Genomic DNA, 26,113 nt, shown 5'->3' with positions numbered 1-26,113 from the left:
ACTTTACTGTATAAAAACTACAAGTACCCTACTTTGGAGCATGTTTGTCTAAAACCTGACTGAGTTTGAAGAACAAGCACAGATCTGCTCTACAGATAACTGCAGCTTTTACGTGTTTGAAATAAATCAGCATAAATTTGAATCATTTTTTGATACATTTCTTGACAGATTTCCTCACAGCCTTATGGTTAACACAAAGAACAAGAATAAAACTTCTTAGATACAGGATCTTTATCACAGAATAAAGATTTCACTTCATTTTGGCTCAAACCTGATGATTTGATCTCAATTTGGAACCTCATTTTAGGCCAAAGGTCAGTGGGTGATTAAAAAAGGTTAAACAAGCAAGATCGCGAACACTGACCCAAACCTTTGGAGGTCAAAGGTCAGACAGACAAGCTGGATTATCGATACGGACTGGCAGCTGTTTCCTGAGGGACCTGCGGTGACAGAGAACAGACGACAGAGATTCAGATCAAGAGGACAGACAGACCGAGACGCCATCATGGGCTGCAACATGTGCGTGGTCAAACGTCCAGAGGAGCAGTACAGGATCATGTTCCAGGTAAGAAATCTGAGTGCTGGTGGCTGAAGCTTAATGCTCAGTTTATTTTATGGTGTAAGCATTTTTGAGGGGCAGCCAATCAGAAGAAAGTTAAAAAAGGGCATTTTAGTGGCTCATTTCAGATATGGATGTGTATCATCTGAACGGTGAAGCTTGCAAAGAAATACCATGTTATTAAAGAACTGAGGCAGAGCAAAAGTTTGGTATTTGCCTTTGAACTGTGCTGTGGGATAAAGTCCAAAGATTAAAGAAGGAGATAAAAATAAATGCAGATGGATTTAGGATTCATGAGCGCTCACAGCCGAGAGGCGAGGTGGAGAATGTGAATTCATCAGCTTTTGTTTCGGAGAGAGAAACGAAGGTTGAGTAAAGACTGTGTGTTTGTGTGTGTTGATAGAAAGCGTGGCACCATTCATCACTGCAACTCGGTCCAGTTACTCTGTAAAGGTCGCGGTGTTATTCTGCTCGGGGTTTTTGTCCAGTGGAGGCTGAAAGTCACGAGAGACTCAGCTTTCAGCTCGTTTATGGAAACATAAACTGATTCTGTCCTTGTAATTTGCTTTTTTAGCATTTCTCTCAAATGAATCCTAATTCTGTCGGCACTTCATTGATCATGTTATGAGGATTATTTATTTTTCAGGAATGAAACAGCCAGTTCATGACTCCAGATTTACCTCACAAGACAGCTGAATTTTATTACAGTTTAAAAGATAAATGAAAGCTCTGTGATGTTTTCCATTCACAAAGATTCTTTTCAAACTTTAACTTTACAATTTTGGTTGCTGTTTTCTTGGGTGTATTTGGGTTGTCTAACGATAGCTAAAACAACTAGCAAGAAGTACTCATGAAACGAACAGACATACTAATAATGGGAATTTCACTCACCATAACTCCATAGCAGTACATATTATTTTTTATATAATTGCATAATAAATTCTTCAAAAGATGCAAACAGCACAAAGTCCAGTTTATTACAAGTTTACAATGATACAATAAACCAGTGTAAATAACAGTGAAGAGTGCTCTTTTGAGAATAAAATAAAATAAAATCAAATGGGTAAGTTTCTTTAGACCTGACTCCTGATGAGCAGGATATTGTGAGTTCAATACTTTTCCAGAGGAACGAGCTGTATTGAAGTAAATGGTTTTGTTCTTGCTTATCTGAAATTCTGCGATTTGAAGTGGTTCAGTCTGTAGATCGACACTTGCATCCAAAACAGCTGGACACGCTGCTCTTTGATCCACCAAGAGTTTTCACAGGGTCTGGGCTCACCATCAGTATCTGGAACCAACTTCAGGATCACAAAAACCCAGTCTGCACATACAGTACAGAGCAATGAACAAAAACAGTTCTTACAGCTGTTTCTAAATAAAATGAGATCTCATAAAGTGTTCAAAATCAAGTACACTTTTGTTTTAACATCGTTTCTGTTTCTATGAATTCAGTTTGGATTGCTTTACAGCACTACAATCAAATATATTTGCACACCCCTTTTTAAGGCATGTGTAATCAAATTATGAAATGTTTGTAACTTAATTAGTTTAAGCAACTTATTTATATGAATTAACCCACAACTGAAATGACAAAGTGCAGAAGTGTAGTCATGTAGAGTGAAGAGTAACATGTACGACTAAATGAAAAGTGCATCTTGCATTATTTTGGTGCATTTGTGAAAGTGCTTAATCAAGTAGACAATAAAATAAAACAACTTCACTCACAGTTCGAGTACTCTGACTGGTTGTAGCTTTCTTTAGACAATACAGAGTTCACACTGTTGTAGTGGTTACCACGTGTAAAATTAGCATAGTTTTCCCTGCTAACTTGTCATTTTTAGTAACTCGCTGGAATTTCCAAGAAAAAACATACACTCTATCTGGTTTGGTTGAGAGCAAAACATATAAAAGGCTCTGGAAAGTGAAAGACTCACTGTGTAGCTTGTTAGTTGCTCTCCCTGTCTTGCTATGCCTTGTCTAGCTTACCCCGCAGCACCCTGTGCTTATGTTGCATTCACAGGACTATGAAAAATCACGGTGCACTCAAGGGGTGTCAGAAATAATGATATAAGGCAAAAAATATTAGTAACAATGTCTGTGGGGTTAAAATTCCATGTTAGATATTTTCTGTTTATTTGATTGATAGACATGCGTCAGTAAGCTGCTTCTTCCATGAAGCATCTCACTGAGCTTGCTGTAGTGCAGGGGTGGGAAACTCCAGGCTTCAAGGGCCAGTGTCCTGCAGGTTTTAGATAACACCTTGGGTCAACACACGTGAATCAAATGAACAGTTCATAGCAGGCCTCTGGAGAACTTCAAGACATGTTGAGGAGCGAATTTAGCCATTTAAATGAGCTGTGTTGGATCAAGGACACATCTAAAACCTGCAGGACACCAGGCCTCGAGGCCTGGAGTTCCCCCACCCCTGCTGTGGAGTGTAACATGAAGGGAGGTCTGCAGTGCTGAACTCTGAGGCCATTCTTACAGGAGAGAGGATGAGGAGCTGTCCCTGGTGCTGATTCGGTTAGAAAGACTTGTTGTCTGTGGAGGTTCTAAGTCATGAATGGAGCTGTCCATGGTGTTTTTGAAACGAGTCACACTTTTCTTCTTACATCACTAACTGTTCCTACATCTGTCTCATTTTAGTCAAGCAGGTTTGTTGTATTTTTTAAAGTCCAGTTTATATACTGCCTATCTTTATTATTACCTTATACAGAGTGCTTAAAACTACATAGCACAATAAAACAATGAAATCCGTAATATGTAATTTAAAATATGTACTGAAAGGATTTCACTGGCAAAAGATTAGATTCTGGGTGAAAACTTCATTAACTTGTTGTTGTGCTCTTTCAGTGATGAAAGAATTTGATATTTACATAAACTTAGCTTTTACTTTCCAACTTTGAGAACTGTATAGAGAACAGAGTCAAATACCAACAAGCTATGAACAAGTGTTTGAGTTATTAGGAGTGAGTAGCTCTACTGAACTGCACTGTATTATTCAAAGAGTTGTTTCTCTTACTTAGCTAGCTAACAGGGTAAACGTCAGAGTGAACATAGTGAACATAACTGGCTTCTAGCTCCTTTGAGCACAGAGAGTTAAAGCGAACCTCAGACAAGTCATGCCAAACTTTTACCAGCATGTCTCGTGTCCAACGAGGGGGGATCGAATTTTGGATCACTGCTACACGCCATACAAGCAAGGCTACAAAGCTGTCTCACACCCGGCTTTTGGGAAGTCTGACCACAACGCCATCTTCCTCATTCCCCAGTATAAACAAAACATACGGAGGGAAGAAGTAACCACGAGGGAGGTGAAACGGTGGTCTGCCCAATCAGAAGCTACGCTACAGGACGCACTCGACGACGTCGACTGGGACATGTTCAGAGAATGCGCAGTCGACATCAACGAGTTTACGGAAGTAGCAGTATGCTTCGTCAATATGCTAGCGGAGGAGATTATCCCCACTGCGAGAGTCACCACATTCCCAAACCAGAAACCGTGGATGGACAGATCGATCCGCGCTGCAGTAAACGCCAGGACCGCCACCTACAACGCAGGTCTCGCCACTGGCGATATGAGCGCCTACAAAGCGGCCTCGGGAGCGTGTGGAGTCCCGCTTCCTCCAGGGCGACACACGGAGTATGTGGCACGGACTACGCACCATTACGGACTACAAACCCAGGGACACTGCGCCGATCAACGCCGACTCTGCATTCACCAATGAGCTGAACCAGTTCTACGCCCGTTTCGAGGTTAGCCAGGCGGCTAATGCCATCTACCGCCTGACTACCGAGGACAGTGACGTCATCAGCGAGAGACCGGTGACCAGCATCGCGGAGCATGACGTCCGAGCGGCATTGAGGAGAGTGAACACAAGGAAAGCGGCGGGGCCAGACGGCATCACCGGCCGTCTGCTGCGCTGCTGTGCTGACCAGCTAGCAGGTGTGTTCACTTCCATCTTCAACGAGTCCCTGGCGAAGTCTGTGGTCCCCACATGCTTCAAAAGATCCACCATCATCCCTGTGCCCAAGAACAGCAAACCCTCATCCCTGAACGATTACCGGCCAGTTGCGCTGACCTCGGTAGTAATGAAGGTGTTTGAGAGGCTGCTGAAGAACATCATCTCCTCCTCCATCCCAGACACCACAGATCCGCTCCAGTTCGCCTACCGACCCAACAGATCCACTGAGGACGCCATCGCCCACGTCCTGCACACCACCCTCAGCCACGTGGACAAGAAACAGGGTAACTATGTGAGAATGCTGTTTGTTGATTACAGTTCAGCGTTTAACACAATAGTGCCCTGCAGACTGTTCACAAAGCTGAGGGATCTGGGACTCAACAGCCGTCTGTGTGCGTGGGTGTTGGACTTCCTCACTGGCAGAACTCAGGTGGTGAGGGTGGGTAGGTGTGTCTCCGACAGCATCACCATCAACACAGGAGCACCACAGGGGTGTGTCCTCTCGCCACTGCTCTACTCCCTCTACACTTCAGACTGTGTGGCCACCCACGGCTCCAACACCATTGTGAAGTTTGCTGACGACACAGTGGTGTTGGGTGCCATCTCCAACAGCGATGAGGCGGCCTACATGGACGAAGTGAAGAATCTGGCATCATGGTGCCAGGACAACCACCTCCAGCTGAACGTCGGCAAGACCAAGGAGCTGATGGTGGACTTCAGAAGGAGTCAGCACAGAGACTACAAGCCCATTATCATTAATGGAGCTCCAGTAGAGAGGGTGCAGTCCTTTAAGTATTTTGGCGTCCACATCTCCTCAGACCTGACATGGGCTGCCCACATTCAGGCCCAGACCAAAAAGGCTAGGCAGCGCCTGTATCACCTACGACAACTGAGGAAGTTCAGGGTCTCTCCAAAGATCCTCAGGATCTTCTATACAGGCGCTGTGGAGAGCATCCTCACACAGAACATGACATCGTGGTTTGGAAACAGCTGTGTGAAGGACCAAAAAGCTCTCCAGAGAGTGATCCGTACAGCAGAACGCTGCTGCAGGATTGCTCTCCCCCCGCTTCAGGACACCTACACCAGGAGATGCCGGACTAGAGCAACGCAGATACTGAAGGACCCGTCCCATCCTGGCAACAAACTGTTCCAACTTCTACAATCTGGTAGAAGGTTCCGCATCATCCGGGCAAGGACAGAGAGACTCAAGAGGAGCTTCTATCCTCAAGCCATCCGGGCCCTAAACCAACACCCCCCCCCCCCCCCCCCCCACACACACACACCCACACACACACACCCGCCCTCTCACATCATCTATAATTGACTGAGACTCTCCTCCAGACACTCAATTCCTTTAACTTTAAATATGTTTATATTGTCCATTCTGTAAAATAGTCAGATGTCTATTCATATTAATGTACAGAATTCACCTGCTTGCTGCTACTACTGCACATTCACCCAATGTATATACTATATATATATATATATATTTATAATGTTATTCCTCTACCCCTCCCCCCCCTTTTTTTTTGCACATGTTGAGGAGCGTGTCAGGATACATTTCACTGTGTGTTATACTTGCATAACTATGCATGTGACAAATAAAGAACCTTGAACCTTGAAGAGTTAAAGTGAGCACGTGTGAAAATGTTACACATGGAGCAGAGCTCAGTCAGAATGAATGAATGAAGTCAGTGACATAACATGAAACATACATGAACACACGTGGTTACTGCAGCTGAAATTCAAATGGGTTAAAATAAGGATCACACACACACACACACACACACACACACACACACACACACACACACACACACACACACACACACACACACACACACACACACAGAATAAAAACTGAACAAGAACCTGAACTCAGGCACAAAATGTTTCACAAAGAGTAACTTAATTTATAATGTGGAGATTCAAATCAATTCAGTTATATGTATTTCACTAAATCACAACAACAGTCACCTCAAGGTGCTTTATATTGTACAGTATATCCTATAATAATAGATACAGAGAAAAACCTAACAATCATATGACCCCCTGTGAGCAACCACTTTGGCGACAGTGAGAAGGAAAAACTCCCTTTTAACAGGAAGAAACCTCCGGCAGAACCAGGCTCAGGGAGGGGCGGGGCCATCTGCTGCGACCGGCTGGGGTGGAGGGGAGGAAGACAGGATAAAGACATGCTGTGGCAGAGAGACAGAGATTAATAACAAGTGTGATTCAATGCAGAGAGGTGTATTTACACATAGAGACTGAAGAAGAAAAACTCACTGCATCATGGGAATCCCCCGGCAGCCTACATCTATTGCAGCATAACTAAGGGAGGATTCAGGGTCACCTGGTCCAGCCCTAACTATATGCTTTAGCAAAAAGGAAAGTTTGAAGCCTAATCTTGAAAGTAGAGATAGTGTCTGTCTCCTGAATCCAAACTGGAAGCTGGTTCCACAGAAGAGGGGCCTGAAAACTGAAGGCTCTGCCTCCCATTCTACTTTTAAATACTCTAGGAACAACAAGTAGACCTGCAGTGTGAGAGCGAAGTGCTCTAATAGGGTGATATGGTACTACAAGGTCATTAAGATAAGATGGGGCCTAATTATTTAAGACCTTGTATGTGAGGAGCAGGATTTTGAATTCTGGATTTAACAGGAAGCCAATGAAGGGAAGCCAATACAGGAGAAATCTGCTCTCTCTTTCTAGTCCCTGTCAGGACTCTTGCTGCAGCATTTTGGATTAACTGAAGGCTTTTCAGGGAGTTTTTAGGACATCCTGATAATAATGAATTACAGTAGTCCAGCCTGGAAGTAATAAATGCATGAACTAGTACATCCTACAATAATACAGGAAAAAGCCCAACAATCAAACAACCCCATGTGAGTAGGCACTTGGCAAGAGTGGGAAAGAAAAACTCCCATTTTAAAGAAAGAACCAGGAGATTATTTTTACGTGAAAGAAATCAGACTCACAAACAAACATAATAGTCAAATTAAATCTTAATCTAAATGAAACTAAATCATCTTTGTAGAAGAAGTTTTACACTTCAATTTCACAGCCTTCTTTCTTATCTCATGCTGTGTCTGTTTCACTGAAGGCTGAAACATAGTGGGAGTGGAGCGCTCCACTCTGACTCACTCTTATGTAGGGATGGGTATGGCACCGGTTCTGACATAAACGGTAGTAACCAGACCGAAAAGCAGCGCACATTTCGGTGCTTTATTTCGGTGCTTTTTTTTTCCCTGAGATGTCATACACTTTGGATTCCAGCCAATCATTTCACCTTTGCGAGCGTAGTAGGCGGGCCCAGGTACGTACATTCTTTTAGAGCAGAGCTACAGATTAAAAATGCCCAAGGCGAAGCGGTCAAAGTCTGGCTGTACTTCACAGCAAAAGATGCAAACTCAGCAGCCTGCAACAAGTGCTTTAAGCTGATGCTGTGATACTGTCAAAGGAGGTAACACCTCGAATCTGATGAAACACCTGGCGACGCATAGCGTTTTTTTAAAAGCCGAGAAATGCGCCGTATTTGATAGCTTGCTGCGAGACCTCACACCGTGCACATCTACTGCGGGTGTGGTGCCTGTTATCGGACCCGGAGTTAGCAACATCCCCCAAGAACCCGAAGAGTAGAGTCCTGGCTCCTAGCCCTGCCAGTGTAGCAGAAATGATGAGGATGATGATGGCAGCAGCAGCTGTTCTTCTCTGCGTGAGTAGCTTAATGTTGTTCGTGTGTAATTCACGGTGAGTAGGCTAACCACGTTATTACATTAATGCATGTAAGGTGAACTAGCAAACACCGTCGTAGTTACATGCGGCTGTCTTCTTGTTTGATGGCAGATACTCCCTTCACCCTGGCCAAAAAGGCTAAAATGACCAAAGATAAAGTGGAAAACAGCTAAACATGAGAGGTTTTTGGACAAAGTTCGTTTTTTTTCCATTGTTTAAGCACTGCTTCCAGCCAAGAGTGATACCATATATGCCCCATAGCTGCAGAAAAGGCTAACATTGTTATCTTTTTACAAAAAAACAGCTGAACATGAGAGGTTTTTGGACAAAGTTTGTGTTCTCCATTCTTTAAGCACCGTTTCGAGCATTGTTTAAGCACCGGCACCGTTTCAAAAGTACCGGTTTGGTACTGGTATCGGATAAAACCTAAACGATACCCATCCCTACTCTTATGCATATTTATGTGGGTCAGACTCACTCTGTCACACATGAACACACCTTTGAACTCTCTTTCTGTTATAATCATACAAACAGATTTTAGTCCCTTCAGTTAAACTGAATATGAATCTGCGCTGTTAGTTATAAAACTGGCCATATGATTCTCATCTTAGTGAGAAACTAACATCACAGATTTCAAGATTAAATGCTGAAGGATTTCTCTCATACATATTTTTCATGTTACCATCATTAATCAGCGCAGGTGAGTTCACTGACGTAGTCACCGCCCTCTGTGGCAGATCCCTATGGGTGGATGTGCGATTGTACTACCAGACTCACCTCTGCAGCACTGTGTGAAGGTCTGGGGTAGTTCCTGTGAAATAGAATAGAATAGAAAAGAAAATAATAGAATAGAATAGAATAGAATAGAATAGAATAATCCTTTAATTGTCCCAAAAGGGGAAATTTGGTTGTATCAGCAGCAAAAACACACATATACAAACAGAACAGAAACACAATTTTTACATATTTACATCATGGACAATAGTTACCAAAACAGTACTGTACAGTTATTACAATTAGAGTACAGATGAGTGGCAAACCCAGGTTGTAGAGTGCAAACAGAGCAGGACACTGAAAGATGTTTAAATTGTTTAGAATATTTAGAATAATTAGAAAAGTGCAGATTGTGTGATTGTACCTGTGGATTAAAAAGTAGACATGTGACTTCCAGTAAGTTAGTGTATATAAACTGAGAAAAGTAATGTGCAAGTTATAACAGTAGAAGTTGTTACAGCACTGATGTAAACATCTGTTTGTTGGGAGCAGTTTTGATTGTACAGTCTGACAGCTGCAGGGAGGAAGGACTTGCAGGCTTGAATGGCAAACGATGTCCTCTAACTTCAAGGAGATCACACTACTCAGCCTCCCTGGAAAAGTGTGCACCGTGTACTGTTACTTGTTCTTGAGTGGAGGGAGAGTGAAGCAGAAAAAACAAAGTTGTTGATTTACTGGCAGATCTGCTTTTGTGTGTGTGAGGTGTGTGTGGTAAAGTGAAGAACAAGATAAAGGATTTAAGTGGCTGGATGAACGTCCTCTGAAGGGCTCAGTCTTAGAGAAAAGGTTAGAAGCTCAGTCATTCGGGAGGAGCTCAGAGTAGAGCTGCTCCTCCTCTGCACTGAAAGGACCAGCTGAGCTGTTGACTCTGATGAGGATGCATGAGGTGTTTTTGGACATGTCCAGATACAGGACATGCTGCAGAGATTACACCTCATTTGTGGCTTGGAAATACCCACTGAGCAAAGTAACATGGGAGTGACATCTTTAATAAGTCATTTTTGGATGTACAATTTTGGTCCTCTGAAGGGTTTGTTCTCTAACGCCAGACGACGCCTTTTTATCAACATCTACTGAACATCGAGTGCTGACGTCTGTAGGACCTCCGTGTACAGGCTGTTTATAGTCCAAATGTGGTCGATGGGGACGTCTTTTATACTGCTTCTATAGACTCTATATGTTTCCAGAAGGTGGAGGACATGTGCTCTGTAGACAAACAGTTATGTGTGAAGGAATGCAGAGTGATCAGCCGACATCTCCACAGTGGATTTGGAGCAGATACATGAATGACATGAATTTAAAGCTGAAAATGGAGAAGACTGTTTAGAGGTGTTATTTTTGTCATTATCATCATGAACATTTTTATGTAGGAACTAAATTCTACAGACAGACGACACCACACTGACACCACACGGCCAGCAGACACAGGCTGTTTCAGAGGTTTCCCCTCTCTGTGGCACACAGGCCTGTTTATCAGGGGAATCCACACAGTTCTAATCGAGGTGAATATTTTACAATAGTGAGTCTGAAGCTTTGGTCATAAAGCAGCTGCTCGGCTTCTGTTGCTGTATTAAACCTTATACTGTGGCGTAATGTTCACAGAGTCACAGTAAGACCTGACTGACTTTCGCTATAGAACATAGGTGAGGGTCTCTCTCTCTCTCTCTGTCTGTCACACACGTACACACACACACACACACACACACACACACACACACACACACACACACACGCACACACACTCCTCTGAGGGTTGCGCTTTCATGCCGTCTCGATGATTGTTAGACATCATTACTGGCTGCACTAGGTCACCTTAGGAGAAACACACAGACACACACCTGGGATTCACATTCATTATAGAACTGTGTTGGCCTGATTGATCTGAGCTCTCAGGGAGTTACAAGACTTCTGCAACCCCCAACACACACACACACACACACACACACATGTCTGGTTTGCTATCCTTGTGGGGACATCCCATTGACATAATGCTTTCCCTAGCCCCTTACCCTAACCCTAACCATTAAAAATGAATGCCTAACCCTGACCCTTACCCTAAACCTAACCATAACCTAATTGTAACCCTGACAGTAAAACCGCATTTTGAGTGTGAAAATTGCTTTCAACCCCGAGGGGACCTGGATTTTGGTCCCCACGGTGCAGAAAGTCCCCACCAGGATAGTAAAAGTCAGATTTTGGTCCCCACCAGGATAGTACGAACCCGTACACACACACACACACACACACACACACAGGTCAACCTTCCCGTGTTACCCCCCCCCCCCCATCCGAATAAAGTGTTTTTGTTCATGATCCGGTCTTGGTGGAGTGATCACGGTCGAATCTTTTTCTCGTTCTTGTTAGAACAAAACTAAACATACAGTATGCTAAAGAAATGAGGCAGGAACCAAGCTGTAGCTTTGCTTTATTCATGTGTTTAAAATAAAGAAAAGACCGTTCTGGTCAACAGGAACCTCAGACTGAAAATGTTGTTCGTTATTACATCAGAGAAAAATGATCACAAGTTGTTGTACAGAGATAAAACCACCTCTGTGTTTTTATTGTCCGTTCATCTGTCAGCTCACTTGTTTGTTCTCCCTGCTGCACACTCATTTCTCCAGTACTCACAGGACACACACACACACACACACACACACACACACACACGCGCGCACACACACACACACACACACACACACACACACACACACACACACACACACACACACCTGTCTCCCCAAGCAGCAGTTATACAGTTATCGCTTCATTATGCAAAGCTGTCTCACACACACACTGAATGCCCCCTGTCACCTTGTCTATATATGGGAATAAGTGTGTGTGTGTGCGTGTGTGTGTGTGTGTGTGTGTGTGTGTGTGATTAATTATGTCTCTAATAGATTCTGATGACCTCGTGGGGAACAGTTGATAATCACACACACACACACACACACACACACACACACACACACACACACACACACACACTGGTTCATTCATTGTGAATATGAGGCTGATATTAGTGTTTTATAGCTCTTACAAAATCAGTGGAAAAACACTGAGGTGGGTGGTGAGGACATGTTCTCAGTTCTGACCATAAAAAGTCGTCATGTTTAAGTACACCTGTTCACCTTCTTGGTAACCCAAATATCTAATCAGTCAGTCACTCAGTCCATGGATTTAGGTTTATAGATGTGGTCAAAATGACCAGCTTTAGTTTAAATCGATCGTTAAAATGAGCCGGGAAGGTGATTTAAAGATTCCTCGATGGTCTAATTTGTTGACATAATGTCACAGATGCTGGAGAACATTATTCTTGTTCCTTTTTCTTGTGTTCTGTTTTTGGTTTTCCATTTTTTTCACAAATTTAATTTCAAAATGTTTTTTTTACTTGAGCCACAGTGAGTGTGTCAGGAGAAATTATAATCAGAAGCTCTTTTATTTCAGTGTTACTTTTTCTTTCTTTCTTTCTAAACATCATTTATAATAACTCAGTGGGACAACTTGGACAGCTGTCCTTTACATCCTGTTTTTAAAAGCTGTCCTTTCTGGCTTTCTCTTTGGACAAAATCGTTTCAGTTTCTTCAGTCCGACTTTCTCCTTTTTTCGTGCCTTAGAGGTCTCGGCTTCTCTTTTGAAACATCATCACCACTTCCTCCACTTCAGCTGGAGGTAAATGTGTTTCCTATGTAGAGAAATGGGAGCATGGCAGTATGCAGATGGCATAAGGCTGTTGGTTTATAATGAGTCTCATTTACTAGCGTGCTCATGGTGGTACGAACAAAACAGGCCGGTCCACATGATTCAAGAGTCTGATGGCAATTTTGTGTTTGCACTTGTTTTTTTGTGCAGGGAAACGATGTTTCCACACACACGTCAGTGAATGAGAGCCATTGTTTCAGACGTCTTGTGGCTATTTTCTGATGCAGCTTTGAAAAATGAAGCTCAGGTGCCAGCTTCATTTTAGAGAGAAGAGGCTTCTTCCTGCAACCCTTCCATACAAGCCACATTTGTTCAGTCTGTTTCTAACCATACTGTCATGACCTTTAACCTTTAACATGCTAACTGTGGCTTGTAGAGATGGAGCTCTTGGTTTTGTTGTTTGTTTTTTTTTAGCTCCGCAGAGTCTGACCTTGAGGTTAATTTGAATTTACTGACTGTAACTTTAAATTAAAATCATTAAAGTCTGTTGGTGTGCTGGCCAAACCTCACTGATACAACACTAACAAGTAATCTCAAGGTCAAAGGGTCTCTTCCAGAAGCAACCGTGAGAGTTTGAAGCCTTTAATTAAATGATTATTTAAACCAAAGTCCTGTCTCCTACCTGGGCTATAAAAGCATTAACACTGGAATCCAGTCTGTTAGTATTGTGATGTTTCCTGTTCCAAGTGCACATTCTTTGTTCTTACAGTTGTCTTTGTCAACTCTCCTGAGATTTAAATTGAATCCAATGAGGTCTTTAGTAAATTAGTCCCCATTTCATACAAACACTTGATATGTAGCATTTACTGTAACCAAAACGATTAGGTCAGCATCCTGCTTTGATTTATTGTCCTGCATTTCACTTCCTGGTTTAATTTCAACTGCTTCAAGTTTATATTTGTACTTTGATGTTTTTCTCTTTTGTGGAAGGAATCCATTTGTACCCCTAATGCGAATGGGTGTTTGATTTGTCAGTTAGTCATGCCTGCCAGCCGCAGCCTCTGGTTTGTCCAACACTGCCTCCAAACATTTGAACGGCCCTCTCGTGGCTTCAGGCTCCATCTGTCTGTCTGAAGCTAAACGACTGCCAGAAAGCAAAAAAACCTCAAAGTCTGAATGAAAATCAAACGTCCAGATTCAAACTGAGCAAATCAAAGAAGGTGTGTAAGTGTGTGTTACCCTCAAGGCTCAGCAGAGCTGTACAGGTGTGTGCGCTGAAGCTGGCGGGTGTTATTCTGATTTCTTTTCGATTTCATTTCATTTCCTCGCTGCCCGGCCTGTCAGGAAACCACACAGCGAGTCCTTCCACACTCACAGTTGGATGAAGATGCACATAAATACACATAAATGCACACTGCCTTCTTTTGTTCAGTTCCATGTCGCTTTACATCTGTTACTGTATTGGCTTTGCCTCGCTTTAAATGCATGTTTGACTAATTTCTTCTCTTTCTCTACTTCTTCTCTTCCTGTAGACTAATTTTATTTTTGAATTGATCTCCAGACACTTTTTTTCTCCTCCCCCCTTTCTGGAACATCCCCACCCTCTCTTCTCCAACAACCTCTCAGCCTGCTTGCTTCTATAGTAACCCTGTCTTAAGTTGCTGCACATACAAAACACTAGAACTTGTTCTGTTTGTGTAGACACACAAGATTGATGCTGTCCCCTTATAAGGAACTCTGCAGTTGTGGAATAGGAAGGTTTTACTCGAGCAGCCAGGAGAGGGTTTTAGTGGGACATACACAGAGTTGGTTTGATCTGCATAACAGTGACAATGAATTTGTTGTGTGGGTAAAAACAACAGTAGTTTGTGGATGGACAATGCAGATGCTCAAACTGAAACCAGCTGCATAACTCACATTAAGCTTTTGCTTGCTCTTTGGATCAGAAATACTATATATTATTATAAATACGTTAGCTGCAGTCGAAACTTCAGACATGCAGTTATGAGTCTTATAGAGAGTTTAACATGGAAGTCGACCCAAAGAAGAAATTCATTTCAAGCAGGAGGGGCTCGTAGATTTATTTCTTCTATTTTAAGAGTAATCAGAATAATCATTAATTATATATATATTTTAAACTAAAATTACCAACAAATAATTATTTAAAGGACAGAATCTCCCCGTGCTAACAACCACAACTCATCATGCTTTCTAGCAACAACAGGAGAAAAGTGCCAAAAAATGACATCTTGCATTTACAAACTCTGTAGTAGTGCTAATATTACATACTGACCATTTTGATACACTTGCATAAAGCTGTAATTGCTTTTAAAAAACAGCAACAAAACAAACAAAAAAATCTATTGAAGATTCTTCAGTTCTCATGATTTTTATTAGACTCTCTGTCCTGATAAATGCATTTAGAGGTACTGCCTCCTTCATCTGATACAGTGGCTGCACTCATGTATTACTGCCAGAAACAGCAGCAGCCAGTTATCTGCAGGTCTCTCTCTGTGTGGGTCTCTATTGGTATGCACATATTACAGGAAAGCCTCATTCTCTGAGTCAGGATCTGACAAAAGCTCTTATTTCCCATGCTTCAAAACTGAAAGCTTAAAGCACCAGATTCCTGTGGCAAAAGAAAAGGTCTGAAATTAAAACTAGTGCATGAAGTATAACGTATGTATCTCATCTGTTCTCAGTCTCTATTTTTCCATGAAATCGTCCTCCACCTTCTTCGTGTTTGTCTCTTAAATGTAATCTCTACCACCGTCCTCCCTCCTGCTCTTTCTCCCCCCTTCGTTCCCCAGTAACCCCCAACCCCACTGCCTCTCCATCTCCGTCGCCTCCTCCACTCACTTCACTGTCAGATTTGTCTCAATGGGATGCTGTTGCCACGGTAACCAGGGTCATTAGGAAAGCTGTATTTATGCTTTCTCACACTGGAGTTGGCAGATCTGGTGTAATGAACACACACACACACACACACACACACACACACACCTGCTTTTATAACACACAGAGAAGAAGAAGGCGAGGTGAAAGATCCACAGACATGTGCCGTTAAGTAAAACATTTGTTTAACAGATCAGAGAATCAGCAATCAAAACACAAAAAGAGGAGAAGAAAACAGCTGATGGTGATTTTAAACACATTCATCTATTTTTTAGCTGCAATCTTACATTTTTATAATTTCTGCTCTTCTTCCACCAAAATGAGCCACATTACATCCATCTGTTCAATTCAGTTTTATTTATGTAATGCCAAATAATAACAGGAGTCACCACAAAGCGCTCAATATTGTAAGATAAAGATCCCACAATGATAACCCCAACAATCAGACTTTGTACTTCGGTGACAGTAGGAAAGAGAAACTCCCTTTTAACAGGAAGAACCTCTGGCAGAAGCAGGCTCAGGGAGGGCAGCTGCCATGACCGGTTGGGGATGAAGGGAAGGAGACAGAATGAAAACATCCTTCATGTCACATATTGTGAGGGATCACGCCTCACGTGTGGATTCTAGTTTCAAAATATCTGTTCTGTCAGATGTGTATGAACTCGATGATAAAAAACGTACCCGCCTGTGCTCGCCAACTGTCTCTGACAACAACACCAAGCACACAAACAGCAGATACACCCTGGTTTGTGAGGAAGGCTAGGCCAGACCAGTTGTTTCATCCTGCTTCCTGTCTTTATGCTAAGCTGTTCATAAACAGCTCTCAAAAAGAATACTGGAGATAATTTGTGTGAATTTCAGGAGCGACGACGCCTCCTGGTTCTCTGTGTTTATTTGCCTTCGTACACTACAAGCTGTTTGGTCTCAGTTTATTGAAATCAGTTAAATATAGAAAAAGAGTTCTGGGATGGATGTGTTTGTGAATGGGTGAACGAGGCATGCTGTAGTGCTGGAGCCCAAAGCTAAACACACACCGACTAAACAAAGTAAAAACAAAGCCTAACTGTTCAGCCTACTTCCACAGGACACCTAAACTGTCTCCTTTAACGCAATGAGCTCATCGACCACTGGTGTTTCTTTTCTTTGTGGTTCCCATGGCAGTGATGTCATTTGATCTTCTATCATACTTTTGTGTTGCAGTGATAGAAGTAATGGAGTACTTCACTGTCTGACTCTCAGTCATTTCAGAATAAAAAAGAAAATCCTCTTTTTTACATCAACGCGTTTACATGTTGCTCTTTATTCTTTATTATCTGAGAGTCGTCAAAACTGCATTAGTCTTAATGAGCTGCCGCCTCATTAGGCCTTCAGCAGCTGAAAGAAACAACACTCCAGGGACCGAATCGGCTTGTTTGTGTTCAGCTGTGGATCTGAGTGGAGCACCAGGTGGTAACGTGTTGCTACGATTCCCATGCTGCACTGCTGCTGCACCGACAGGAAGCACACATTGGAAAGAACTCAAGTCAGAGTTCAGAGTAGAAGACCGTCTGATATGCACTCGCTTCAGCAGCTGGAAGACTAAATTTCAGAGGACTGAGCCAGCGACCAAATCTGGGTTTGATTAAATGCTCAGAAAATTAACGGCAAATTATTCTTGCCATTTGTCAGAGAAATAACTGGAAGGAGAGAATTTGAGCTCTGGGAAATTAAAGTCTTTTCTTTCATAACATTTAATAAACAAAAAAATATCACATTTTATTACAAATGTTAATTGTGGAGGCCTTAAATAATAAAAGCCATTTAAAGTATTACTTGTGTGACTGTTTCTCAGCTATTGTGTGTTGGCCTGGTGGGTTGGGGGGCGACAGACACAAAACTTTCTTTTTTTTTTTTTTTGTCTGTCAGAGACACTGTACACACAATCACACTCCCCAAGCGTACTCTAAGCCCCGGGTCTAGGTACCCTTGCCCCTGGAGGGGGAAACTGCACCCAGACCCAGGTGGTGTTACCCTTTTCCCTGCAGTGGGGAGAGAAGCAGACCGCCCCGACTCCGCAGCAGCAGGGAGGCCCCACATCCAGACCCCAGTCGGACGGCCAACTCCTCCTCCTAGCCCCCCCACTCCAGCAGGCTGCAGAGAACGGGGGTGTGAGAAGACTCCAAACCTCCCTCCGCCCGCTCATATGTAGTGTTGATGTATGTGTGTTCTAAGGTGCATTTAAAACCCAGGAGGGCATGGAGCTACCTGCCAGAGAGCAGCAGGTAAGCGCATAGCCCCTCCTGATAGCCCTCAATGTCTACATGTATTTAAAATTGAGAGGTGGGCAACGACGCCAGGGGTGAGGTGTACACCCTGATGGTAATTTGGAGTCCGTGTAGCATGCCCACCCCCAAGATCCTATATGTATGTGTTATGAGAGTGTGAGTAATGTGAAAGTCTAAGTTGTGAGATAAAATTGAGGCACAGGCAGCCAGAAGGGGACAGAGGGGGGGATGCCTCCCCTGCACCCTGGTGACACACCTTTACCCCAAGGCCCGGCATGTGTGGGTGATTGTGGTGGGAGCGGGAAGAGGGAGGCAGCTGGAGATGGGGAGGGAAGGAAGGGAGGGGCAAGTGACCCCTCCCTGGGGCCAGCTCCCCCGCTGACCCCAGTAGGCACCCCCATGCTCTGCAACCCGCCAGGGAAAGGGGGCCCAGGCCCATCCAGACCGGGGCCCAGTGCAGCAGCGCCGCCTGGCCCCACAGAGTCTGGGACAGCCCACCCGACCCCACCGCAGAGAAAACTGCACCCACCCCATCATCCACTCATCTTCCAGACTTTAAGACAATAGACGCCCAGGCTGAGATCTTCCTCCACCTCTCCTGTATCTCCCCCTCCTGCAGAGAGAATTCCTGAAGAGAGGAAAGCTCCTGCAAGATGTAACAACCTCCCCCACCAGTTGAAGAGTCCCCCAGGTGGCTCGATGCACTGGCGGCACCCCGTGCCAGGGCTGGGCCCCCATACACCCACCCGCCCACAACCCCGGCAACACACCAACCAGGACCCAAGCCCCCGAGGCCCAGCCAGGGCCCTAGCCCAGAGACGGAGCGCCCCCAGAACCCCACGCCCGTCCCGGACCCACCCAGGGGCAGCCAGGCTACCAGGTCAGTAACCCACGTCCATCAGCACAGACCCTCCCCTAGCCCCGCTGCACGCAGCCACGAGGAAACCGTCACCTAAGAGCCAACAGAGCCCCTAATTGGCCATGACCGCTACCCCGGGTTGAGCCCTCCAAGGAAGATGCTCCTGGGGAACCCCCCGACGCCCTAAGCCTGTCCCTACCCCCACACCAATCACAACAGCGAAGGTGGGACCAAACTATGACCCCCCACCCCCACTAGGTGATGGAGCTGATCAAACGAGCCCAGAGCAATTGATCTGATGTGGTGGCAGAGGCTGTATCAAGACTAATGTAATCTAATAGATAATTTCTATATTGGCTAGAATTAAGATTATTTTTATTTTTCCAGTTCATGAGGACTGTTTTCTTGGCGATGCATAGGGCAGTGAAAACCATATGGGCTATATTCTTTTCCGTAGTGACATTATCTAAGCTGCCCAACAAACACACTAAAGGGGAAGTTGGAATGTTACATTTCAGACACTTCGATAAGTCTTCACATATCTCGCGCCAAAACCTCTGAACTGGTGGACAGAACCAAAGAGCGTGGATATAATTGTCCGGTGAATTGGTTTGGCAGTGTGAGCAGTTGTTGGTAGACGTAAAGCCCATCTTGAACATCCGATGTCCTGTATAGTGCACTCTATGTAGTATTTTATATTGAATTAATTGAAGACTGGGATTTCTAATTAGATGAAAGGTTTTTAAGCAAATCTGAGACCAGAAGTTTTGGTCTAAGTTAACTGATAAATCCGCTTCCCATTTTGCAATAGGAAGTGATATTGATTCATCTGTTTTAGAAAGCATTCTGTATATTTTGGATAGTAATTTGGGGGTTTTAAGAGCAAGAAAATGAACCACACTTGGTGGTGTTTGTAGTTCAACTTGACCCGGTTTAAATTTCTTTTTTACTATGGATTTAATTTGTTGATATTCTAAAAATCTTTTATTGTTGATCCCATATTGTGTAACTAGTCTGTCAAATGAAATAAATTCTGTTCCTTCTAGTATATGTTCTAAATATTTGATTCCTTTACCACTCCAATCTGAAAAGTTTATCATATTAATGTTTTGTAATATGTCAGGGTTGTTCCAGATAGGTGTACGTTTGCATGGGATTAATGAAGACTCCGTCAATTTTAGAAACTCCCACCATGCTGTCAGGGAACAGCTGATGTTGACGCTTTTGAAGCATTCATGTCGTTGGATGTTTGAGCTGATAAATGGTCGATCTGAAATCTCTAGATTATTGCAAAGTGCTTGTTCTACATCTAGCCAAGGTTCATCTAAGAGGGTATGTTTTAGCCATCCTGAGATAAACTGAAGCCTGTTGGCTAAGAAGTGGTGCTGAAAGTTAGGTAGTTCTAATCCTCCTTTATCCTTGGTCTTTTGTAGTGTTTTTAAGCTTATACGTGGGGGCTTATTTTTCCAAAGGAATTTGGACATATATGAATCTAGAGATCTGAACCAATCTTGTGGCGGTTTAGTTGGGATCATTGAGAATAAATAATTTATTTTTGGTAAGACCATCATTTTTATAGCGGCAACCCTTCCCATGAGTGATATGGGTAGACATTTCCACCTAGCCAGATCGCCTTCTACTTTCTTTAAAAGTGGGATATAGTTTAATTTAGTTAGATCTGCAAGCTTGGGAGAAACATTAATACCTAAATATTTTATATTTCCCGATTGCAGTGGAGTAGAAGAGGAATTATGGAAGGAGCAATTAATCGGAAGGACTGTAGATTTTGACCAGTTAATTGAGTAATCTGATATTCTTGCAAAAGAGTTTATCAATTCAATCACCCCAGAGATATTGGTTTGTGAATTCTGGAGAAAGAGTAACACATCATCCCCATAAAGGCTGATTTTATGTTCCACGTTGTTGCATTTTATGCCCTTAATTACTGAATTCTGTCTAATTGCTGCTGCTAGTGGTTCGATAAAAATTGCAAACAGTGAAGGGGAGAGTGGGCATCCCTGCCTGGTGCCCCTCAGGAGATAGAAGCTGGAGGATGTCTGGTCATTTGTTCTGACACAAGCTGTTGGGGAATTATATAATATTTTTAACCAGTTGATGAAAGAAGATCCAAAACCAAATTTGTGTAAAGTTGCAAACAGAAATTTCCAGTTAACTCTGTCAAATGCTTTTTCTGCATCTAAAGAAAATATTGTAGTTTCAAGGTTTTTACTGTATGAGTAGTCTATCAAATTAAGTAATCTACGTGTATTTGTTGATGAGTGCCTACCTTTTATGAAACCAGTTTGGTCAGGATGAATTAAGAGGGGGGTTATTTTCTCTAGTCTCTTTGAGAGAGCTTTGCAGATTATTTTAAGGTCTACATTTATAAGGGATATTGGACGATAGCTTGAGGGATATACAGGGTCTTTGCCTGGTTTTAGCAGGAGATTAATGTTTGCAGAATTCATATTTGATGGAAGTCTGCCATTTTCTTTGATTTCCAACAACGTTCTGTAAAAAATTGGGGCTAAAATCGTCCAGAATTCTTTGTAGACTTCTGCAGGAAAGCCGTCTGGACCTGGAGCCTTATTATTGGGCATACTTATCAGGGCTTCCTGGAGTTCACCTGGCGTCAGTGGTGAATCCAATGCCATTGCTTGAGTGTCTAATAATTTTGGAAGAGTTATGTTGTCTAAAAACTGATCAATTTCCTTTTTAGATGGGTTTATTTGTGGTGAATACAACTTTTTATAGAAATCCCTGAAGATGTTGTTTATTTGTTTCGGTTCATATATTGTGTTCCCAGATGAATCTTGAACAGCACATATAGTTGTTTTTTCTTTATTTATTTTTAGCTGGTTTGCTAGAAATTGACCGGATTTATTACTATGTTCATAATTTTGTAAGCGTAGTCTTTGTACTAAGAATTTTGTTTTTTTATCAATTATCTCATTTAATTCTAGTTTTGTTTTGCGTATTTTGTTCAGTGTTTCCTGATCTTGGTGGGACACGTAGGCTTCTTCTAGTGATTTGATGGTTTTTTCTAATTCCTGGATATTTTTGTTTTCTTTTTTCTTTTTATGTGATGAGAAAGAAATTATTTTACCTCTCATCACAGCTTTCCCTGCTTCCCATAGAACAGAAGCAGATGTTCCGGGAGTGTCATTAAAGTCTAAATATGAAGTCCACTCTTTTTTAAAATATTTAATAAAGTCTTCATCTTTAAGCAGTGATGTATTAAATCTCCAGTTTTTACTTGGCGTAGTATTATTCTTGTGCATTAGTGTTAAAGATACAGGAGCATGATCACTGACAGCTATAGGGTGAATCTCAGTGTCTGAAATGTCCCTCAGCAGTGAGCTGCTGACCAAAAAATAATCCAGACGAGAGTAGGAGTGATGAACATGTGAGAAAAAAGTATATTCCTTACTGGTGGGGTGAAGGGAGCGCCATGCATCGCAAAGACCAAAGTCGCTCATATACTGTTTGATTATATTTGTGGACTGCCAATTACGCTGAGTTCCATTTCTTCATTTAGTCCAAGGTTGAGGTCGCCTCCAAGAACAAGTGTGCCATCTAAGTGTTCAGAGAGTGCACTGAAAAAACCGTGAAAGAATGAGGGGTCATCAACATTTGGACCATATACACTTACAATACATAGCTTTTTATCAAGTATAGATAGTTTAATGATTAAGAATCTGCCCTCTGGATCTATAACTGTATCGAGTACTGTGAAATTAATTTTTTTATGGATTAAAATTGCTACTCCCCTTTGTCTAGAATTATAACAAGCTGAGAACACATTAGGAAACTCAGGTGTTTTAAGTTCATTTGAACCTCTAAGAGGTCTGTGGGTCTCTTGTAAAAGAACAACATCTGCCTGTAGTTTTTTGAGTTGGTTAAATATTTTTAACCTCTTTTCTCTGGAGCCAGCTCCATTTACATTCCATGTAACAAACCTTAGTGCACCCATAGATGTCTGTGTATAACTAGGGGTGTGCGCTGTGTGTGTCGCTTAGACAGGTGGAGAGAATACATCACTTGTTCATAAATAAAGAGAGGGAGAGAGAGAAAAAGTGTGTGGCGAGATGCTCCCTGAGTCTGACTATGTGTTTGCATATTTAGTAATATGAGTACGCTTGGCTTAAGTGTGTGTATCCTATACGACTGTGTGCGCTGTCTGACTGATGTAAATGTGCTGCCGTTGAGCGCATGGCTGTGCGTGATCGTGCTGTGCGTATGTGTCGAAATAAAGGATGGTGTTTGTGGATGAGTGTGGAAGCAGGTGATTGAAGCAGTGAAAGAAAATAAGAAGAAAGAAACCAAGGACAAGGGTGAGCAGCATAAAAGCAAGAGGGAAAAGGAGAGAAGAAAAAAACGAGAAGGAAAAAAAAGACCGGAATCCATTGACGGAGAGTGACGGTGTTAATTCTGCTATGATATCACACTTAAGATGTGATTTGATACTAGTAAGTTAAACAGATGTTAATGCAAGTTAGTGTGAGTGGGTGGGGAAAGGGTGTAGCGGATTCTTATCTGGTGTGAAGTTAATACAGCCACGGAGTGATGTCGGGGTCGCGGTGGAGCTGTCCGTCCACGTACAGCCGGTCCACAGCGATGACAGCGCGGGAGCCCTTCTGGATGAAGCCGCGTCGGATTGGGAAGAGGACCCTGCGTCGTTCCAGGATCTCTTTGGGGAACTGGTCGTTCACGCTGAAGTCCGTTCCTTTTAATTCCCTGCCGCGGCTTTTCACCTGTTCCTTTTGTTTGAAGTGGCCGAATTTGGCCACAATAGGACGTGGTCTCCCGGCCGCAGCCCGAATGGGGCCGAGGCGATGCACCCTATCGAAGGTGATGTTCTTCACCGTGTCCTCCGGCAGCTTCAGGTGGGTTTTGATGAAGCTTTTTACCGTGGTCTCCGCGTCTTCTCCAGCGGCTTCTGGAATACCAGAAAATACCAGATTATCACGCATGCTACGGGCTTTTAGATCTATAACTGTTTCTTTTATTTTTTTATTTTCTCTATTGAGCTGGGTAACATTTTCTGTGAGACATTTCACCGACTCCCTTAGCGTGGCATTTTCAGCAGCGAGCGTTTCCACCTGCTGCTGGCTGAACTCCAGGGACTCTCGCAAGGATTTAAATTCCCGGTGAAGAATCTCCACCAAGGACAGCCTTGCGTCGAAACTGGACAATCGCTTGTCAATTGACTCCAGTATGTCGGCAATATCTTTGCCGACTGGCGATGTTGTGCCGGGGGAATCTGCCGGGCGAAGTCTTTTCGTCGATGGCGTCTCAGATTTGGCCGGGGAAGCTGCACTCTGAGCCTTCTTCATCACGAGATCCTGGAAGCACTGGATCAATGTAATCTTGGAGAGCCTCTAAACTCTCCCCGTTGTTGTCCAGGGTGTTGGAGATGATTTAGACAAATGTTGTTAGTTATAAGACAATTGAAAAGTGTATTTGGTAATACTGAAGCTTAAAGGAATTTGTTCAATCAGTTACCTCTCCTCTCACACAAAACTTTCATTACATCACATTTGTTTTTCTAAAGGTCTCAGAGTTGGTTTAAAAAACTACAAAGAGATAAAATGATCCCAGAACATCCCCAAAATTTCCACAGCAATGACCACAAAAAGACAAAAAATCAACCACGCAGAGATGCAAAACGTCAATCAATAACACAATAACATGCTTATCCTCCACCAGCATGTATGGGACATGAAGCTGATAGTGTTTTCGGACAACTGAGGACAACAGGGAGTAAGATTTGGGTTTAATAGTGCTGGAAGGAAAAAAAAAGAGAGATTATTTGTGCTGCATCTGCCAAACAATAGTGAATATCTTGAGCTAGCACCTGTACTTATTTTGTGGAAACGTGTACTAAACAATTGAATTTAAGAACTTGGTAAAATCCGAGCTTGCCCACAAGGACTTGAGCTTCCTGGAAACTTTATGTTCTGACATATTGAAGGCAAGTAAATGATTCAAAACCTCGATAAATGAGGCGTAAGAGCATCTTCTGCAGGGACCCTGGGAATGTGTTTACAGTATAGAGGGTGTGAAATGTGTCCACAAACACGATCACTGACTCAACATGAGCGTTAAAGGGACGTTGTTGTCAGAATCCATTATCTGTAACGACGGCTCACATCATCAGAGAAGCCCCCGGGGGCTGAGGAGGGGGGTGGATGATGGCTTGGATCGGCATCGTGTTTACTGTGCAGTTATGAATCTTAAACACACAAGATGGAGGTAATCTATGTGTTAGTATTCAGATTATGTTATACAGTTAAACTCAGAGCAACAAAGCATGCATAACCAGCCGTCTTCATGCAGATATTAAACTCAGACAGCTCAGAAAGCTCTAAATCAAAGCTGTGAGGTGGAAATGAAGAAAAACAAAGTTTTGCGTATCTGAAATGGATCTGTCAGAGACAGAGGCGGGAGCTGCTAGCATACCCCACATGGAGCAGGTGTGGGTAGTTGGATAGGTCAAAATATCTCGTATCCATCACTTTATGAAGTAACAGCATTCACATGTTTCCCAAACACACGTGAATGTTTCAAATTAAATGTAATCAAAATGTTATTTTGTGTGACTGAGTCGGTCTGGCAGCTACTGTAATTAGCCGAACCACCAACGAGGGGAAAAAGGTTTATGCACTCAGAGTGTGGAAGTCCTTCAGGAGGCAGAAATGACCTGCATACTCAGAATGCTTGAAACCTCCAGTGACTACAGGTTTTATAGAGGTCAGAGGTCAAATGTGATGTGATATCAGCATGCAAACTATAATGTGATACTTCGAGTCCCCATATACCAGTATCATTTCTTACATGTTGCCAGTACAGCAGATAGTTTTAAAGATTAAAGATTTTTCATGAAAGTTTGATCTTATTTGATCTTGAAGAAGAGGTCAGAGGTCCAAAGTAATGTGATACTTACAATCCTCCTATGTCATTTTCTATTTAATGTAAATATAACAATACCGTTATAAAATATAATTCCTTACTGTCACTTATTATCACTTTGACCTCCAGATTAATCTATTCAACCTAAAGGAGAGGTCAGAGGTCAAATGTGACATGAGATTTTAAATGTTTACATGGTTCTTTCTGTATGTTGACAATACACAGAACACTTATAAATATCATAGTTTCTAGTTATAAGGCCAATAAATCATCAAGTTGAATTTGAAGACGTCGGTTGATGTAACCCAAAGATTCCTGCTAACATGACAAACATAATATTTTTCTGATGCTGACTCCAAATGTGAGTTGATCCTTTCAGACTCTCATCTTAATAACAGAAATAAATGACGATGATGATAAAATGGTTTTTGTTTTATTTGGAAAGTTTTTCTCCTTTGTGGAAACCGTACTGTAATTTTCTTTTCATCCATTTGGATGCTGACAAGTTTTA

General features: G+C 42.7%; 1 protein-coding gene across 2 annotated transcripts in view; it reads left to right on the top strand.

Annotated features, from left to right (window-relative positions):
* The first annotated feature begins 281 nt into the window (after positions 1–281).
* Positions 282–26,113, top strand: part of LOC134619169 (PDZ domain-containing protein 4-like) — a 61,465-nt gene continuing 35,633 nt past the window's right edge. For both annotated transcript variants that reach the window (XM_063464943.1, XM_063464942.1), the window contains exon 1: positions 282–565. In XM_063464943.1, the coding sequence (XP_063321013.1) occupies positions 506–565 (60 nt within the window). In that variant the 5' untranslated portion in view covers positions 282–505. The remainder of the gene's footprint in view (positions 566–26,113) is intronic.

This window comes from Pelmatolapia mariae, linkage group LG20, assembly GCF_036321145.2.
Source record: "Pelmatolapia mariae isolate MD_Pm_ZW linkage group LG20, Pm_UMD_F_2, whole genome shotgun sequence".
Lineage (NCBI taxonomy): Eukaryota > Metazoa > Chordata > Actinopteri > Cichliformes > Cichlidae > Pelmatolapia > Pelmatolapia mariae.
This window is presented reverse-complemented; position numbering and strand designations above follow the sequence as displayed.